The 21,022-nt window shown below is 39.2% G+C and overlaps 2 protein-coding genes across 7 annotated transcripts in view; one reads left to right on the top strand and one right to left on the bottom strand.

Annotated features, from left to right (window-relative positions):
- The window catches only part of LOC133572760 (arf-GAP with Rho-GAP domain, ANK repeat and PH domain-containing protein 1), a 162,973-nt gene that overhangs the window by 46,277 nt on the left and 95,674 nt on the right, over nt 1-21,022 (top strand). For 5 of the 6 annotated variants that reach the window (XM_061925762.2, XM_061925761.1, XM_061925760.2 and 2 more), the window contains exons 3-10: nt 5,401-5,564; nt 10,876-10,964; nt 11,043-11,128; nt 14,837-14,989; nt 17,095-17,164; nt 17,311-17,431; nt 17,576-17,760; nt 20,861-20,967. In XM_061925762.2, the coding sequence (XP_061781746.1) occupies nt 5,401-5,564; nt 10,876-10,964; nt 11,043-11,128; nt 14,837-14,989; nt 17,095-17,164; nt 17,311-17,431; nt 17,576-17,760; nt 20,861-20,967 (975 nt within the window). Of the gene's footprint in view, nt 1-933; nt 1,077-5,400; nt 5,565-10,875; nt 10,965-11,042; nt 11,129-14,836; nt 14,990-17,094; nt 17,165-17,310; nt 17,432-17,575; nt 17,761-20,860; nt 20,968-21,022 lie in introns of those variants that run through there. The other variant, XM_061925763.2, reaches the window with a different exon arrangement.
- On the bottom strand, nt 7,022-9,720 carry LOC140676727 (E3 SUMO-protein ligase ZBED1-like). The gene is made up of 2 exons (XM_072911975.1): nt 9,378-9,720; nt 7,022-8,944 (listed from the first exon to the last, which is right to left on the bottom strand). Exons 1-2 carry the CDS (start codon nt 9,599-9,601, stop codon nt 7,294-7,296), a joined length of 1,875 nt encoding a protein of 624 aa, XP_072768076.1. The 5' UTR covers nt 9,602-9,720; the 3' UTR covers nt 7,022-7,293.

Below are 21,022 nucleotides of genomic sequence, written 5' to 3' on the forward strand. Positions count from 1 at the left end.
TATTATCGGATATCTCTAGCCACAAGCACACATAAACGTGTTACACAGAGTCCACAAAACTTGCAACAGAGGAGGACAGCGCAGAAAAAGAGGCTCTTAAATGTATAAACAAGACCGAGACATAGTGGCAAGCGGGCAGAAACAGAGAGGGGAGGGGGATGCGACCGCCTTCACCAAGTGCCAAGAGAGAGGCGAGCGTGCTGACTGCTGAGCTAAAAGCATAGGCAATCTCCAAGATTGCCAGCATTCTTATAGTTGCACTCCCACAGATGTGCATGCACTCGTTGAAAAGGACATGTATTCAGGAACAAAATTATTTTTAAATTAGTTTTCCAGGTGGGGGGGAGGGTGTTGGTTAGGTTTGGGGTGTTAAGGCAGCCCCCCCTGTTGAGGACCTCTGGCCTAGAAGACAAACACTGAATAGTTACAATTTGATATGACTGCATGTTCTGCTGTCTTACTCTAGAGAAGACTACGTAGGTGAGCTATGACCCAATTTCCGTACATTTTCATTCCTCAATTTTGCCCTGCTTGTGACAAACAACCCTGTTTTCCCCAGTGTGGCCTAATAGTTTTTCTAACAAGGCAGTACTGCCATCTGGTGTACAAAATGATTCACTGCACTTCTCGTCAATCCGATGGGAGCTGGGGGAAGAAGATGTGTGCCTCTCCTGTGTGCACTTTCTGTCCATTTTGAACAATAACTGGTAATACTGCAGTGCCTAGTGGTAATACGGAGTGCCGTGTGTGATACTTTTGACCTGCACTCATGGCCTCTGCCCTCTGTTCTCGCTTCAACAGGAAGTGGCTGCAGTGAGAAGGAGGAAGTCACAATGGAGAACAGTACAGTTAAAAACTGTTCTGAGTGACATGGAGATACTGAGAGAGTGGAGAAGTCATTTTCTCCAGGATGTCCTGTCACAGTTTTGCTAGTTTCGGCTATTTTGAGTCAGATGTCATTGCGCCTTGTTGCCTCCTCCCCCTTATTTCCTCCCTCCCTCCCTCTGCTCTCTATGTTACTCTTAAAATGATTGTATCATCATGGAAGAGGACCTGTTTTGACCATGACAGAGCAGGTAACTTTGATCTATGTTTTTATGCGTCTCTTCATTGCTTTGTCCTTCACGCCCCGTCCCCCTTTTTCTGTGTTCCAAACAAGGAAGTCTTTTACTTCAGTGCTGTCTTCTTCAGAAATAAGTTGCTGTTAGATCTCTTGTCTGACATTATGAAGTCGTAATGCGCCAAAAAGGATGCTTAAGGGTTTCTTAGACGGTCCACAGTGAAGGCTAATATTAGAATTAGAACAGGGATGCGATTTTGTAACGGTTTCTATAGCTGTTGTAGGAACCGTTCTTTTAGCTGCATTGGTGTAGTACAGTACATTATACTGTATTGTCAACCACAAAGTTATATAGCTATACTGACGTTTCCAGAACTCCTCACTTAAACTATGCCCGTTGGCGCAAAGAGCACTCACTCAGGTTGTTGGTTTAAGTTTGAGGTAGCTGAGATTGTGTTAAATGCAACACGGCAAAGTGCTCTTCCGCTGAGAAATAGGAAGAACTGTGTGAAAAGGCCAGTTTCCTGTCATTGTGGAACTATTTTTAGGGAGGTATACCTCGTACTGATGACACCATGATGTTCATACTTGTGATGACTACAGTTGTTAGCTGTATTCACAATGCTCTATAGCAGGTGAGCTACTTATCAAAGTACCAAGTCAAGGTTATCTACCTCATATATATATATATATATATATATATATATATATATATATATATATATATATATATATATATATATATATGTATATATATATATATATGTATATATATATATATATATATGTATATATATATATATATATATATAGTCGAGGTTTCTGTGGTTTATCCGTTATACAGTGCTCAATACCGGGGTAGAGCAGAATATACGTTAAGTCAGGAAAAAAAACAGAGGCTATATCATCCCTACAAGCCTGTGTTTACATACACTTGTAAAGAGCATAATGTCATGGCTGTCTTGAGTTTCTATCAATTTCTACAACTCTTATTTTTTTGTGATAGAGTGATTGGAGCACATACTTGTTTGTCACAAAAAACATTCATGAAGTTTGGTTCTTTTATGAATTTATTATGGGTCTACTGAAAATGTGAGCAAATCTGCTGGGTCAAAAGTATACATACAGGAATGTTAATATTTGTTTACACGTCCCTTGGCAAGTTTCACTGCAATAAGGCGCTTTTGGTAGCCATCCACAAGCTTCTGGCAAGTTTCTGGTTGAATTTTTGACCACTCCTCTTGACAAAATTGGTGCAGTTCAGCTAAATTTGTTGGTTTTCTGACATGGACTTGTTTTTTCAGCATTGTCCACACGTTTAAGTCAGGAATTTGGGAAGGCCATTCTAAAACCTTCATTCTTAGCCATTCTTTAACCACTTTTGACGTGTGTTTGGGGTCATTGTCCTGTTGGAACACCAAACTGCGCCCAAGACCCAACCTCCGGGCTGATGATTTTAGGTTGTCCTGAAGAATTTGGAGGTAATCCTCCTTTTTCATTGTCCCATTTACTCTCTGTAAAGCAGTGTTTTTCAACCACTAGTGTGCCGTGAGATACTGTCTGGTGTGCCGTGGGAGATTATCTAATTTCACCTATTTGGGGTAAAAAAATATTTTTTGCAAACCAGTAATTATAGTCTGCAAATGATGTGTTGCTGTTGAGTGTCGGTGCTGTCTAGAGCTTGGCAGAGTAACCGTGTAATACTCTTCCATATCAGTAGGTGGCGGCCGGTAGCTAATTGCTTTGTAGATGTCGGAAACAGCGGTAGGCAGAAAAACGTATTTAATGCTTAAACAAAAAATAAACAAAATGTAAGTGCCCCTAAGAAAAGGCATTGAAGCTTAGGGAAGGCTATGCAGAACGAAACTAAAACTCAACTGGCTACAAAGTAAACAAAAACAGAATGTTGGATGACAGCAAAGACTTACTGTGGCGCAAAGACGGCGTCCAGAATGTACATCCGAACATGACATGACAATCGACAATGTCCCCACAAAGAAGGATAAAAACAAAATAGATCCGGGAAATGTCGCTCAAAGGAAGACATGAAACTGCTACAGGAAAATACCAAAAAAAAAAAGAAAGAAAAAGCCACCAAAATAGGAGCGCAAGACAAGAACTAAAACACTACACACAGGAAAACAGCAAAAATGTCAAAATAAGTCACGGCGTGATGTGACTGGTGGTGACAGTACACCTACTTTGAGACAAGAGCTATAGTTACAGTATGCATGCTTGGTTATGGTTTAAAGTCATATCCAACAATTGCGACAACGACTTTTTACTGTCAACCGAGTTTCATTTTTTAATGATTTCTGCTGGTGGTGTGCCTCCGCATTTTTTCAACGCAAAAAATGTGCCTCGGCTCAAAAAAGGTTGAAAAACACTGCTGTAAAGCAAAACAGGGCCGGAGCATAATACTACCACCACCATGCTTGACAGTAGGTATGGTGTTCCTGGGATTAACGGCCTCACCTTTTCTCCTCCAAACATATTGCTGGGTATCGTGGCCAAACAGCTCAATTTTTGTTTCATCTGACCACAGAACTTTCCTCCAGAAGGTCTTATCTTTGTCTCAAACGCGTGTTGTTGTTGAAGCTAGCTTATCTCTTCCCGTAGTTAGCTTTTACGGCTAATACCAAAGCACGCCGATGTGTTACTATGATAGAAAAAGAGTTCCTTTGTCAAGTTCTTCTTTAAATCATTTGAGTTTAGCCCTCAAAGCCTTCCTTTACCCAGAAACGTACTCCCTAAGCTTGTAAACAATAACAAAAACAACCCCACAATGATTTTATAATAATAAGAACAAGAAAAATAAATGTTGTTTTTCTTTGAGTTATTTGTCTTTACCGCACCTCCCCACATTACACAAAGAATCGATGCAACAAAATACAAATCGATGCTTTTTTCGAACTGAATCAATCCATTTACTCGAGTAATATTTGCAGCCCTAACTGTGACACAGCTCATCTTGGCTGTTGACGTATGACTTATACGCCTGAAAAGCGTTTTTAAAATGTTTTCTTCTTTTAATTTACAAAAATCCCAGAATGTTACTCAAAAATCAAGAAAATATAGCAACCCCAACTCGAACCTAATCCCAGCTTTAAAACATACAAAGCAATTGAGAAAAAATACACATACAGTACATTTATCTTATATATTTTGTTTATTATATTTTGTTGTATTATATTTATTTATTAATATATTTTAGGTATATTTTTTAGATGAAATACAATACGACAAAAATAAAACATTTACAAAAGCAACATTATGTTGCTTTTATATATAAAAAAACCAAAAAAAAAACGTGCCAGCAACCTGAGGGTTCCTGGTTCGATCCCCACCTACTACAAACCTCGTCACGTCCGTTGTGTCCTTGAGCAAGACACTTCACCCTTGCTCCTGATGGGTCGTGGTTAGAACCTTGCATGGCCGCTTCCGCCATCAGTGTGTGAATGTGTGTGTGAATGGGTGAATGTGGAAATAGTGTCAAAGCGCTGTGTGTACCTTGAAGGTAGAAAAGCGCTATACAAGTATAACCCATTTACCATTTTTGTTAAGAATGATAATATCAATAATCATTTTTTAAATGTTTTTATCAAAAAATGTGTTCTCAAAACAAATTTATTCTGAGTTTTTTTTAGCAAGGTTGTAGGAGACATTACAAGCTTAAATTGTTCAGCCCAGGATATTTTGACAAAACAAGGGAAGGGATTCATATGGCTCCATTCCTGGGTGGATTTCCCGTGAGAGGAAGGTGGGTCGGGGGGGGGGGGGGGGGTGGGGGGTTCGGGGTGTAATCATTTTGCAACGCAGTTTGCTGAAAGTGATGGAAAGCGCCACTCTACATAACAACTGACGCTGTGGTCAAAGTTGAAATTGCCACCAAACACATTTTAAGGTATTCAACACTCTACTGCCCTCTGGCCGCTCAAGTAGATAATGCACCCCCCCCCCCCCCCCCCCCAATTCGTCACGTTTTATGTGTCAGGTAAACCGTAACGAATGGGGCCGTACAAATCCCCTTCTTACTGTACTTAAAAGAAAGTTCAAGGTCATAGAACATGCATGTACACACTGTAATATGTATCGCATTAGGTTTGCCTTGGTATGCCGTTAACATGGAGATGGTATTTAGCAGTAGGAGTCAGGTTCAGACGTGTTGCCAAAATGAGACGTAGAAGGAGAAAATGTAACAGATAGAAAGCGCAGAAGAGAAGAGAGACATTTTTTTTTTAGCCGTCGACATGGGGTTCTCACGCAATCTCCAATGACCTCGGTGCTCGACGACACCACTGAGGCTCTTTTGACATCTCCTGTACTGTGTTGTCTTGCAGCCCGCCTTCTAGCAACATGGATCAACTGCTTCAAGACCATACTCCAAGGGTTCCTCCTCGCATTAAGACCTCTCAAACTCAAGAAATCACACAGCAGTCAAGTCAAGACGACCACCAACCTGGCCTGACTGCTCGAGGAGCCCTCCAGTCAGCACCTCAGACAAGTAAGTACAGCAGCACCCATACAAGAAAGGACAGTGGAACCCCAAGTTACCACTCCTCTCATTGTACGAACCTTCTTAATTTATGAACCACAGACTGAATAAAAATAGGCTTTGGTGTACGAACCTTGTTTCCGTGTTTCCGCGGGTCATTAAAATGCATTAGAAGTCATTACAATTTTGCAAAAATTAAGGCCTTAAATGGCATTTAAGAGCATTCATTTTGATATCTAGAGGCAATACATTTTTTATACAATGGTAGGCCTTGGCTGAAGTCAATAAATCGAACAATTAACTATTAGTTTGCTGTCTTCGATAAATTGCTACGTCTTCGTCTCTGGCTTCCAAACTTGATACAAGAGGTCTCACTCTGCTCTTTGCTCTCAGCACCTGAGCACGTTTAATAATTAGTAGAATTACATGAACAGAGTGAGCCTATTGTCAGTCAACCACAATCTTTGTACCAGTAATGTGGAAAACACGTTGCCTCCATTTTGAAGCTGTTGTCATATATATATATATGATGTATGACACCAAAGAACTTTCAAAGTTTGTGAATAAATAGATATGATCAAAATAGTATCACTCTCACGGAGATTTCCGAGCCATTTTGAGAGTTAATTAGGAAGCCAATCACTTGATCGAGTGACGTCGCGCTAGGAACCAAAGATCCCTTCCCCTCTAACAACAATGCTAATCAAGCAGACTTTGTGAGAGGCAACAACGATTACTTTGGGAAAAATTATGAACCAGAAGCATTGCTAGGTGCTAAACATACACACATGTGTGTGTGTGTGTGTGTGTGTATACATATATATATATATATATATGTGTGTGTGTATATGTATATATATATATATGTGTGTATATATATGTATATGTGTGTATATATATGTATATGTGTATATATGTATATGTAGGGCATTTAATTAGATGTGGTGTATATTTGTGTGTGTATATATATATATATATATATATATACCGGTGTGTGTGTATATATATATATATATATATATATATATATATATATGTATGTATGTATGTGTGTATATATTTTATATATATGTATGTATGTATGTGTGTATATATCAGTGTACCGGTACATATATATGTGTATATGTATATATATATATGTGTGTGTTTGTGTGTGTATATATATATATATATATATATATGTATATATATATATATATATATATGTATATATATATATATATATATATGTATGTATGTATATATCAGTGTACATATATATATATATATATATATATATATATATATATATATATATATATATATATATATATATATATATATATATATATATATATATATATATATATTAGGGCTGCAGCTAACGATTATTTTTCTATCGATTAATCTATAGATTATTTTTTTCGATTAATCGGTTAATCTATAGATTATTTTTTCGATTAATCTATAGATTATTTTTCCTTTTACCGATTATTTTTTTTATTTAAAATTAAGATGAAAAAAATAAATTTAGGCCAGTTTTTTCAAAAGGCATGGCTTTTATTTCCAAAAAAAAAAAGTATGGCCACTCAGTCAACATTGAAAACATGGCAAAACATTCTGTAACACTGTAAACATTTGTGCCAATCTAAATATTCTGGAGCACTGTAAACATTAAGTATTGCTTTTAAAATGTGCAAAATAAACATCCAGTCCAACACAGTACACTATAACCAATTCTACTCATTCCAGTGAGTGACTAACAGTTGTAATGAAGAAAGGTTAGCATGTCTACATGCTCTGGGGTGAGGCTGGTTCTTTTCTTGTTTACAATATTCCCAGCAGCTGAAAATAGGCGCTCAGAAGGGGTCGATGTGGCTGGAACTGAGAGGTAAGACCGAGCCAGCATTGCCAGATTTGGAAACCTTGCCTGATGTTCTTTCCACCATTTTAATGGGTTTTCATCCTTGGAAATGGGGGATTCTCCAAAATAAGACACTAACTCGTTTCTGACCATTTCAGCATCATTACTGTCATTGTTGTCTTCCTCATTGTTGCTGAGTTCATCTGAATCTGAGCCAAGAAGTGTGTCTAGTAAAGATACAGGCCGCCTGTCAGCATCTGGTCTTTCCACTTGCATTGCTGTGCCCTGTTGAGCGTGTGTCTCCTTTTCCCTTCTTTTCTCCTCCAGAACTATTGCATGCAGCTTGTATTGAACTTTTAAACACTCATCTGCAGTCAGGAATTTCAGCTTCCTGAATCGTGGGTCAAGTGCAGCTGCTAATATGCACACATTTGGTCCATCATCTTTGAATGTGGTCTCGGCTTCCCACCTGGATGTTATCTCACGTGCAGCAGTGACCTGGAAACACTTGATTGATGCATTTTCAAAAGCAGTTTGTGTAGCCTTCCGAAGCCCTTTGACCAGCAGAGGGACAGCGGAAACTGTTACATAAGATTCTCCACTCAGGTACACAGTTGCACATTCAAAAGGTTTCAGAACTTGTTCAAGTTCTTCAAGCAAGCTCCACTGGTCAGCCTTAAGATCCAGAAAATGCTTCCCTCTTTGAGTGACCTCCGGATCTGACAGAGTTGCTGTTATTGGCCACCTCTGCTCAAGCAGGCGACTAATCATGTAAAAGGAACTGTTCCATCTCACAGACACATCTTGTATGAGGCTGTGGTCTGGAGAACCCATTTGTTTTTGCTTAACCTTTAGTTTTGTACTGGATAGCTCACTTTTTCTGAAGTACTCGACCAAACTTCTTGCTGCTCCTAAAGCTCTGCTGATGTGGTTGTCCTTTAGAGCATGGTTAACTACAAGCTGTAGAGTATGGCCAACACATCTGAGGGATGAAACACCATGTCTTTCCTCAAGAACTCTTAAAGCTGCAACAACATTTGCAGCATTGTCATGTACAATGACTTGTACTAGTTTTATGTTTATTTCAAACTTATTGACAACATCCTCAATCCAAGAGGCAATGTTTTCTGCAGTGTGCTTTTCATTGAGGGGCATTGTTGTCAAGTTAATTGAGGTAAGCTCCCACTCATCATTAACAAAGTGAATGGTGACACCAAGGTAAGCTTCAGTGGCCATACTTGTCCATGCATCAGTTGTGAGTGTCAGTTTTCCTTTCACATTTTTCAGGATTGCTTTGACTTCATTCATTTTCTTTGTGTATTTTTGCTCCATAAGCTTAGTGAAGTGGGTTCTTGATGGTAGTGTGTAGCCAGAGTGAAACCGTTTGATCATTTTTTGAAACCCTTCCCCTTCTACCATATTTAATGGCCTCATGTCTATGACCATCATTTCCAGGACACCATCAGTCAGGTCAGCGGCCACTTGGGGTGTGCATTCAGTCCCATGCCTCTTTGGAAAAAAATCCTGGACACTGCTTTGTCGTTTGCTGCAACATAAGAGACAACAATTAATTTTCATTTTAAATATACCCAAATACAGCTTACTTTAATACAAAAGGTTAATTAAACTACACACATTATCTTGTTAAATTGGTTTAATAACACAACAATGATAGTATGATTAAAGTGAAGTTAATTGTTCGTTTGTACATAGTATATGTAACTGTTAATGTTGTAAAAGGTATTTGCACAACTTATTAACGTTAGCGTTAAAGATAGTATATGTAACTGTTAATGTTGTAAAAGGTATTTGTACAACTTATTAACGTTAGCGTTAAAGAGGAGCGCGTCTTTGTAAACACTGAACAGGCACGCCAAACGCGCCTCTCAGAGCGAAACGGTGCTTTAGTTTATGAATTTATAACGCAGATACAAATGACACATTCATGTTTTTTTGTAATGATGACAACGTATACTCACGCGGATGATTGACTCGTTGATGGTGATGGGAAGAACGCTGTCGGATGTTTTCTTTTTAGATGCTCGTTCATAGCCGTTGTGCTGCTGTGATACGCCATTTCCGCTCGACGCAGTGTGCATAAAACAACATTATTAGGCCGTTTATTAAAATACTCCCACACTTTTGACGACTTTTGGCGTGTTTTTTTCCCCTCGCTCACATCGTTTGCTCTGCGCTCCGCCATGACAGTGGTGTGACGTAAATATGCGACGCGCCGACGCACAAAAATGACGTCGACGTATTTACGTAACCGATGACGTCGACTATGTCGACGCGTCGTTTCAGCCTTAATATATATATATATATACAGTATATAATGTATGTATGTATATGTATGTACATATGCATATACATATATACATATATAGATGTGTATATGTATATATATATATATATATGTATGTGTGTGTGTGTGTGTGTGTATATATATATATATATATACACATATATATATATATATATATATATATATATATATATGGTTTTATATATGTATATATAAATATGTATATATAAATATGTATATGTATATATATGTATATATATATATGTATATGTATGTATATGTATATGTATATATATACAGTATATATATGTATATGTATATATATATATGTGTGTGTGTATATATATATACTGTATATGTATGTATGTATATATGTATGTATATGTGTATTTATATATATCCATCCATCCATTTTCTACCGCTTATTCCCTTTGGGGTCGCGGGGGGCGCTGGAGCCTATCTCAGCTACAATCGGGCGGAAGGCGGGGTACACCCTGGACAAGTCGCCACCTCATCGCAGGGCCAACACAGATAGACAGACAACATTCACACTCACATCCACACACTAGGGCCAATTTAGTGTTGCCAATCAACTTATCCCCAGGTGCATGTCTTTGGAAGTGGGAGGAAGCCGGAGTACCCGGAGGGAACCCACGCAGTCACGGGGAGGACATGCAAACTCCACACAGAAAGATCCCGAGCCCGGGATTGAACCCAAGACTACTCAGGACCTTCGTATTGTGATACATATATATATATATATATGTATATATATATATATCTGTATGCATATGTATATATATATATATGTGTATTATTACTATTATTATATATATATATATGTATATATGGAAGCGATATTCATGTTGACATTGTTTTTTATGGAGACATTTGGTTCAATATACATTTTAATTTTTATTTACCAACCCTGTTTAAGAACCAATTAAGTTGTAAATTGAGGTTCCACTGTACACTACTATCAATTTTGATGTTTGTAATTTTCATGCACAATCAAATGAGTCATATTTATTTCTGATTAGTCACAGTAGGATGGGGATTCATATGGCCCCATTTGTTGCAGTTTCCCTGACACGTGAAATGTGACGAACAGGGGGTTGCACTATCCACTTTAGCCGCCACATGGCATTGCTTCATTATTAATTGTGTTTCAGCGCTGTCATCCATCGATGGTGATTCTGATGACTATGAAGAAGTGGACGCATCTTATGCCAGCGTTGGCCAAGGGAACCCTCAAGAAAGGGTAAGAGTGTTTGTCGAGTTATTCTAATACATGTATCTCTTCATGACATTTATGAATGACAGCAGTGTCCTTCCACAGGAAATGTCCCTGCAAGTTCCTGTTGTAGTGGCAAAGGGGCGATATAGTTCTTTGTGCAGCGACGACGAAATATTAGATGACGATGAGTAAGTAATACGCAACCATTATTCACACGTGCACGCAAACAAACACCTAGCTTGTGCAAGGTCCTGATTTAGAAGCGCTAATCGCAAGCTGACAACTTCAGCGCTAATCATTAGCTGGCAATTAGAAACCTAATTGCTAGCTATCTTAAAAGTTAACACGAATATAACACTACAATTATTTACTCATGTTATTATTAATCACATTCAACTACATGATAGTGTGTTGGCTCAATGTTCACGTGTATTTAAAGACATTTGTGGAAAAGTTGCATTGGGAAATATACAAAAATAAATAAATAAATAATACAATCCACAACCCCCCTGTAGTACCTCTGCCAACCCCATAGGGTCTACAATATTACATATTTAAAAGTTATTTTAAAAGACATGTTACATGTTAAAATTGTTTGGGAATTTTTTGGGGGAAGCATAGATTTAATTGATTTTAACCAACTTCAATGGGTGGCGCTGATTTGAGGTACAAGTTTTTACCTACGAGCTCGGTCTTGGAACCAATTGAGCTCGTAAAATGAGCATTACCGTACATCATACTTGCCAACACTCCCGATTTTCCCGGGAGACTCCCGAATTTCAGTGCCCCTCCCGAAAATCTTCCGGGGCAACCATTCTCCCGAATTTCTCCCAATTTCCACCCGGACAACAATATTGGGGGCGTGCCTTAAAGGGGAACATTATCACAATTTCAGAATTGTTAAAACCATTAAAAATCAGTTCCCAGTGGCTTATTATATTTTTCAAAGTTTTTTTCAAAATTTTACCCATCACGCAATATCCCTAAAAAAAGCTTCAAAGTGCCTGATTTTAACCACCCGTCCATTTTCCTGTGACGTCACATAGTGAAGCCAACACAAACAAACATGGCGGAAAGAACAGCAAGCTATAGCGACATTAGCTCGGATTCAGACTCGGATTTCAGCGGCTTAAGCGATTCAACAGATTACGAATGTATTGAAACGGATGGTTGTAGTGTGGAGGCAGGTAGCGAAAACGAAATTGAAGAAGAAACTGAAGCTATTGAGCCATATCGGTTTGAACCGTATGCAAGCGAAACCGACGAAAACGACACGACAGCCAGCGACACGGGAGAAAGCGAGGACGAATTCAGCGATCGCCTTCTAACCAACGATTGGTATGCGTTTGTTTGGCATTAAAGGAAACTAAAACCTATGAACTAGGTTTACAGCATATGAAATACATTTGGCAACAACATGCACTTTGAGAGTGCAGACAGCCCAGTTTTCGTCAATTAATATATTCTGTAGACATACCCTCACGTCAGCAGGCCAGGGAAGCTAGGGTCGATATTCTTCTCTTGATCATCTTCGGGACGGTGTGAGCCAAGACATCCAGGGGGTTTAACTCGCTCGTCTGCGGGAACAAACTGCCGCCATTGCTTGCTGTGCTACCGAGGTCCTTTGTCCCTGAATTGCTCACACACTCCGGCAGATTCAATGGGGGTCTGGCGGCAGATTTCTTTGACTTTATCGTTGGAAATGCATCTGCTTTGAGTGTCACAGGATATCCACACATTCTTGCCATCTCGTCGTAGCATAGCTTTCGTCGGTAAAGTGTGCGGAACAAACGTCCAATTTCTTGCCACTTTCGCATCTTTGGGCCACTGGTGCAACTTGAATCCGTCCCTGTTCGTGTTCTTACACCCTCCGACAACACACCGACGAGGCATGATGTCTCCAAGGTACGGAAAACAGTCGAAAAAACGGAAAATAACAAAGCTGATTTGACTCAGTGTTTGAGAAAATGGCGGATTGCTTCCCGATGCGACGTCACATTGTGACGTCATCGCTCCGAGAGCGAATATTAGAAAGGCGTTTATTTCGCCAAAATTCACCCATTTAGAGTTCGGAAATCGGTTAAAAAAATATATGGTCTTTTTTCTGCAACATCAAGGTATATATTGACGCTTACATAGGTCTGGTGATAATGTTCCCCTTTAAAGGCATTGCCTTTAGCGTCCTCTCTCACCTGAAAAGGAGACTATTATATATGTCTCCGTTATCCATAGGTTTATCTTTACCATGAATTGATTAACGTGGACCCCGACTTAAACAAGTTGAAAAACGTATTCGGGTGTTTCCATTTAGTGTACGGAATATGTACTGTACTGTGCAATCTACTAATAAAAGTCTCAATCAATCAATCAATCTATAATCCATAAAGTAGGCAGGCACGGAGCTATTTCTCAGCGTGTGTTTACTCCAGCTGGCACGTTAATACACTGACACACAGCATCCGGATTCCCATCATGCATTGCTTCAAAACTACGGCAAGTAGTAATGTCCAAAAACATAACAGAGACGAAGCAGAAGAACGAAGAAGAGACATGGCGACGACGAGTAAGAAGCAGAAGTAAGCTTGCAAGTTTCAAACATGATTGGAAAAAATAATTTCAGTTCATCCAGGACAGCTGGAAGGGGAAGGGGTATGCTGTCTGCACATTTTGTAGATCAGACTTCTCCATTGAACACGGTGTACGAACGGATGTACTCATTCATGAACGGAATATTTATATATATATATATATATATATATATATATATATATATATATATATATATATATATATATATATATATATATATATATATATACCCTATTTTTCGGATTATAAATCGCTCCGGAGTATAAATCGCACCGGCCGAAAATACATAATAAAGAAGGAAAAAAACATAAAATAAGTCGCACTAGAGTATAAGTCGAATTTTTTTCTTTCTGCTGCTCGATTGCCGTTTTCTGCTGCATATTTCACTACTTCCAGCTTGTAACCTGCAGTATATGATTTCCTTTTCGGTGCTATTTTTGTTCAGCCCTTCTCAGTTTTTGTAAGTTACTGCCAATGTTGAAATGACCAATTTTCACAGGTACGGAAGTGGTAGCAGGTAGCATCTTTTTTTTCACAATGCACTTCTGCCATGACCCGCCCCCGCCAAATTTTTATTGGTTGACGTGTGTATGTGACGATCGCTGATATGCGTCTCGTCTCTTACGTGAATGAGATAAATAATATTATTTGATATTTTACGGTAATGTGTTAATCATTTCACACATAAGTCGCTCCTGAGTATAAGTCGCACCCCCGGCCAAACTATGAAAAAAACTTTGATTTATAATCCGAAAAATACGGTATATATATAAATATATATATAAGAAATACTTGAAAATATATACACCCCCGTTACCCCTAAACACCCACCCACCCACCCACTCCCCCATCTCCCAAATTCGGAGGTCTCAAGGTTGGCAAGTATGCTGTACATGGAATGGCAATTCCACTTCCTGTTTGCAAACCGAAATTTAATTTCAATACAAAATAAATTAGAATAGCATTTGAATATAGGAAACATTCTCAATTGAATTGGACATTTTGCACAATCACTTTTGAAACCGCAGCCTTTGACTTGACACGTGTCGACTGCGTTTACTGCGTTCAAGAATGATCTCTTCACATTCTCAAATCAACTAAATATTTACAAAGTGTCTTGATATAAAGTGAGTAAAGTGTATTTGACATTTAAAGCACGCGCACAATGTTTACTGTAATTTATGACTGCAACAGACTGGAAAAACCTGCAATGTTTGTTTTTCTAGCAAACCGGATAGGACATGTTCTTTGCTGACATTGCGTTTTCTCTTAACCACTGTTTTTTGCTCACTAATATGCATCCATAGATCGAGTGTTTGGGAGGAACCGGGCCTTAACAGCCTTCAAAGCAGCATCTACTTACCTAACATTGGCAGACTGGCTTCACCCCCTAAAGAAGACAGTTCTCAGGCCCCTGCTGTTATCAGGAAGGGCTGGCTGGACAAGAATCCCCCACAGGGGTAAGCCTGATAACACACAAAACAATAGTAACAATCTTTTAAACGTGTTTGGAATGATTCTGAAATGTTGATTTTCAATCCATTACTGTATTTTCCGGGTTGGATTTTGTAAATGTTTATTTACATACTATAATTGATTCTAAAAGGGTATCTGTAACACGGCAGTAAAACGGCTGATCAAACAAAACAGAAGACATCATCATGGACCCACGAGCTGCGGAAGCTAGCTCTCCAATCAGCTTAACCGACTCAATAACTCCAGGGTGACATTTTGGAGGATTTACTGTGGAATTTGTGAAAGTGAAATAATACAAAAAGAATGCAATTGTAAGTTAATAATACTAACACAGACACTCGTAAATGTGTTAGCATATTAGCTGATGCTAACGACGCTAGCACGAGCAAATATGCATGAAAACACTTCCAACTGGTATCACACAATTTATTACAGTATATGTAACTGCTGCCATTATGTTGCTGAAGCTGTTACATTGTACATGGTTATTGGGATTTCTTATATATTGTATATATTATATAAAATATAATATAATATATCAGTATATAGTATATACTGTATATGTAATATGTATATATTTTATATTGCTACTTTGGTACATTTTTAGTCTACTTTATATCTGCATTATCTTTTCCATCCTTACCCTTTCCATCAATTTCCCTTGTGGATCAATAAAGTTTGTCTAAGTCTAAGTTTAGGAAGTAAGAATTATTTTAGTTATATTGTAAAACTTACAAATAGAGATGTCCAATAATGGCTTTTTTGCCGATATCCGATATTCCGATATTGTCCAACTCTTAATTACCGATTCCAATATCAACCGATACCGATATATACAGTCGTGGAGTTAACACATTATTAGGCCTAATTTTGTTGTGATGACCCGCTAGATGCATTAAACAATGTAACAAGGTTTTCCAAAATAAATCAGCTCAAGTTATGGAAAAAAATGCCAACATGGCACTGTCATATTTATTATTGAAGTCACAAAGTGCCTTATTTTTTTTAACATGCCTCAAAACAGCAGCTTGGAATTTGGGACATGCTCTCTGTATATTGTAGCGTCCTGGAAGAATTAGTGCTGCGAGGGATTCTGGGTATTTGTTCTGTTGTGTTTATGTTGTGTTACGGTGCGAATGCTCTCCCGAAATGTGTTTGTCATTCTTGTTTGGTGTGGGTTCACAGTGTGGCGCATATTTGTAACAGTGTTAAAGTTGATAATACGGCCACCCTCAGTGTGACCTGTACGCCTGTTGACCAAGTATGCTGTGCATTTACTTATGTGTGTGAAAAGCCGTAGATATTATGTGATTGGGCCGGCACGCAAAGGCAGTGCCTTTGAGGTTTTTTGGCGCTCTGTACTTCTCCCTACGTCCGTGTACCACTCCGTACAGCGGCGTTTTAAAAAGTCATAAATTTTACTTTTTGAAACATTTTTTAAGCATTTATCGGCCGATAATATCGGCAGTCCGATATTATCGGACATCTCTACTGTATATATAACATGAATATATTTTATATTGCTACTTTGGTACATTTTTAGTCTACTGTATACCTGCATTATCTTTTCCATCCTTACCCTTTCCATCTTTTGTAACTGAGCTACTGTGTGGAACAATTTCCCTTATGGATGAATAAAGTTTGTCTTAGTCTAAGTCTAAGTTTAGGAAGTAAGAATTGTTTTAGTTATATTGTAAAACTTACAAACGTTGCTTGGGGTAATGAATGAAGAATCCATTGGAGCAGAAACACTACGGACGATTAGAAGACAGGACGGCACTTGTACTTCCCGTTCAAATATTTAAGCAGCAGGAAACACTATAGTAGATGGTCACAGAGCAGCACTCGTCCAAAAGATTGGAACCATAGCACAGACAATAACTCACAATTTCAGTGTTTTTGCATGTTTGCATTATGGCCGCCAGCGAAGAAAAATCCATAAATGAGCCGCACCGTTTTATAAGCCGCAGGGTTCAAAGCATTGGAAAAAAGTAGCGGATTATAGTCCAAAATTTACGGTACATACTACTGCAGTTTCACATATCCCTATTATTATTATCCTAAATTTACAGTACTTGCTCTTACACAGGGTTCTTTATTATCAGAGGCGATGGGTAAAGCTCGACGTGGACTACCTAAGATACTTCGACAATGACAAGGTATTCACCCCCACACGCGTTTTCTTCAGTTCCTTTTCACATGCATTTCTGCACTCAGACTGTGCTCAAACATGACCACATCTGCAGGCTGCATGTGGAGGTAGGGTTCGGCTTGACAAAGTAGTTGTGGCTTTTGTCTGTTGCAGCAGGTGTATTCGAAAGGCATCATCTCCACCGCATCAGTAACTAATGTGACCAGTGTGGGGGAGCTGAAGTTTGAGGTCATCACAAGCAATCGGACGTTTATCTTCAAGGCTGAAAGCGAAGGTTTGTCTGATCGTTAGTTTGTCCACAATAATACGTTTGCACAGTCCAAACATGTGTATAACGTGCACACATATATTTCAGCATAAATTTGTGCCAATCTAAATTTGCCTGAATATCCTTTTTCCCCATTGATTGTACATCCAGCTGAGAGAAACGAGTGGGTGACTGTGCTGCAGGACTGCACAAGAGGGCGCCAGAGACGCAGTATAATAAGCCCGAGCTTGCCTTTGACGCCACATTTCAAAGGCTATTTGGAGCTGAAAGGTTTACGCTCCAAACTTTTTACAGTTGTGGCCACAGATAAGGTCTTTCTCTATAAAACCATGGAGGTGAGTGTATAATCATCTGATTTAAACATGCCCAAAGGGGAACTGCACTTTGGTTGGAATTCATCATTTACAATCCTTATGTAAGACAACAACACGTTTTTATTTTTTATGCATTCTAAGTAGAGATGTCCGATAATGGCTTTTTTGCCGATATCCGATATTCTCGATATTGTCCAACGATATTGTCCAAAATAAATCAACTCAAGTTATGGAAAAAAATGCCAACATGGCACTGCCATAACTATTATTGAAGTCACAAAGTGCTTTATTTTTTTTAACATGCCTCAAAACAGCAGCTTGGAATTTGGGACATGCTCTCTCTGAGAGAGCATGAGGAGGTTGAGGTGGGCGGGGTTGAGGTGGGGGGTGTATATTGTAGCGTCCCGGAAGAGTTAGTGCTGCAAGGGGTTCTGGGTATTTGTTCTGTTGTGTTTATGTTGTGTTGCGGTGCGGATGTTCTCCCGAAATGTGTTTGTCATTCTTGTTTGGTGTGGGTTCACAGTGTGGCGCATATTTGTAACAGTGTTAAAGTTGTTTATACGGCCACCCTCAGTGTGACCTGTATGGCTATTGACCAAGTATGAATTGCATTCACTTGTGTGTGTGAAAAGCCGTAGATATTATGTGATTGGGCAAGCACCCAAAGGCAGTGCCTTTAAGGTTTATTGGCGCTCTGTACTTCTCCCTACGTCCGTGTACCACTCCGTACAGCGGCGTTTTAAAAATGTATTTATTTGATAAAATCTAACACCAAGAATAGACATTTGAAAGGCAATTTAAAATAAATAAAGAATAGTGAACAACAGGCTGAATAAGTGTACGTTATATGAGGCATAAATAACCAACTGAGAACGTGCCTGGTATGTTAACGTAACATATAATGGTAAGAGTCATTCAAATAACTATAACATATAGAACATGCTATACGTTTACCAAACAATCTGTCACTCCTGATCGCTAAATCCCATGAAATCTTCTTTCTCGTTGTCGCTCCTGGTACGCGCCACTCCCTTTCTTTCTGCTGCTCGATCGCCATTCTCTGCTGCATATTTCACTACGTCCGGCTTGTAATCTGCAGTATATGATTTCCTTTTCCGTGCCATTTTAGTTCAGCCCTTCTCAGTTTTTATAAGTTACCGCCAATGTTGATGTGATCCATTTTAATAGCTCTGGCGGTAGCGTATAGCATATAGCAGTTAGCATTCCATGACCCACAATGCACTTTTGCCATGACCCTCCCCCGCCGAATTGTTATTGGTTGGCGTGTGAGTGACGATTGCTGACGTGTGTGTGACGATTGCGGACATTTTCTTCGTCGCTCACGCGAATGAGATAATATTATTTGATATTTTACGGAAATGTGTTGATCATTTCACACATGAAAAAAACGTCGACTTGTAGTCCGAAAAATACGGTATGTATTACATGTTATTATGAAAAATACATGTATACTTACAGCGTGTACATAACATGTTGATATAGGCGGAATAGAGCGGCTCTCTTTACCTCCGTTGTTAGATTACTTTTGCTAGCGTTTATTTACGATTTAGAATGCATAAAAAAGAATAATGTGTTTTTGTCTAACATTGAGAAAGATAGACAAAATTCTCCCCCAAAAGTGCAGTTTCCCTTTACCTGTACTGAAATACTTTATTGATATTCATATAACTGTTAGATATCTTAAAGGCCTACTGAAATGCGATTTTCTTATTTAAACGGGGATAGCAGGTCCATTCTATGTGTCATACTTGATCATTTCGCGATGTTGCCATATTTTTGCTGAAAGGATTTAGTAGAGAACATCGACGATAAAGTTCACAACTTTTGGTCGCTGATAAAAAAGCCTTGCCTGTACCGGAAGTAGCAGACGATATGCGCGTGACGTCACAGGTTGTGGAGCTCCTCACATCTGCACATTGTTTACAATCATGGCCACCAGCAGCGAGAGCGATTCGGACCGAGAAAGTGACGATTTCCCCATTAATTTGAGCGAGGATGAAAGATTTGTGGATGAGGAAAGTGAGAGTGAAGGACTAGAGGGCAGTGGGAGCGATTCAGATAGGGAAGATGCTGTGAGAGGCGGGTGGGACCTGATATTCAGCTGGGAATGACTAAAACAGTAAATAAACACAAGACATATATATACTCTATTAGCCACAACACAACCAGGCTTATATTTAATATGCCACAAATTAATCCCGCATAACAAACACCTCCCCCCTCCCGTCCATATAACCCGCCAATACAACTCCAACACCTGCACAACACACTCAATCCCACAGCCCAAAGTACCGTTCACCTCCCCAAAGTTCATACAGCACATATATTTCCCCAAAGTCCCCAAAGTTACGTACGTGACATGCACATAGCGGCACGCACGTACGGTAAAGCGATCGAATGTTTGGAAGCCGCAGCTGCATGCGTACTCACGGTACCGTGTCTGCGTATCCAACTCAAAGTCCTCCTGGTAAGAGTCTCTGTTGTCCCAGTTCTCCACAGGCCAATGGTAAAGCTTGACTGTCATCTTCCGGGAATGTAAACAATGTAACACCGGCTGTGTTTGTGTTGCTGCAGCCGCCTGCAATACACCGCTTCCCACCTACAGCTTTCTTCTTTGCTGTCTCCATTGTTCATTGAACAAATTGCAAAAGATTCACCAACACAGATGTCCAGTATACTGTGGAATTTTGCGATCAAAACAGACGACTTAATAGCTGGCCACCATGCTGTCCCAAAATGTCCTCTACAATCCGTGACTTCACGTGCAGACGTCATCATACCGAGACGTTTTCAGCAGGATATTTCGCGCAAAATTTAAAATTGCACTTTAGTAAGCTAACCCGGCCGTATTGGCATGTGTTGCAATGTTAAGATTTCATCATTGATATATAAACTATCAGACTGCGTGGTCGGTAGTTGTGGGTTTCAGTAGGCCTTTACATAATTACTAATGATTGGCCTTTGGAAACAATTTAACATTGGTATGTTTTTTATGTGGCCTAAAGTCAGGTTTTGAGGGGTACCACTGATCTATAGAACACAGTATTTTCTGAAGTATGTCAATATTGACTTTTGATATAGATCCATTTCTTCTCTCCAGGACTACCGTATTGGAGTGGGTATCACATCCATTGACATGAACGTAGGAAATGTTAAAGTCACAGATCGTCGCAGCTTTGATCTCACTACGCCTTACCGCATTTTCAGGTACTGTATTTGATTGCTCTAAAAACTAGCGTGCAGTGAGACAGCACGGTTCTTA

Source organism: Nerophis lumbriciformis, linkage group LG30, assembly GCF_033978685.3.
Source record: "Nerophis lumbriciformis linkage group LG30, RoL_Nlum_v2.1, whole genome shotgun sequence".
In the NCBI taxonomy this organism is placed as follows: Eukaryota; Metazoa; Chordata; class Actinopteri; order Syngnathiformes; family Syngnathidae; genus Nerophis; species Nerophis lumbriciformis.

What these genes read in the sequence shown, in the direction of transcription:
- LOC140676727 (XM_072911975.1), bottom strand. Translation starts at nt 9,601, where the DNA reads ATGGCGGAGCGCAGAGCAAACGATGTGAGCGAGGGGAAAAAAACACGC. An exon ending in TCAACGAGTCAATCATCCGC is followed by an intron (nt 8,945 to 9,377) that starts GTGAGTATACGT and finishes CTTATGTTGCAG; the next exon opens with CAAACGACAAAGCAGTGTCC.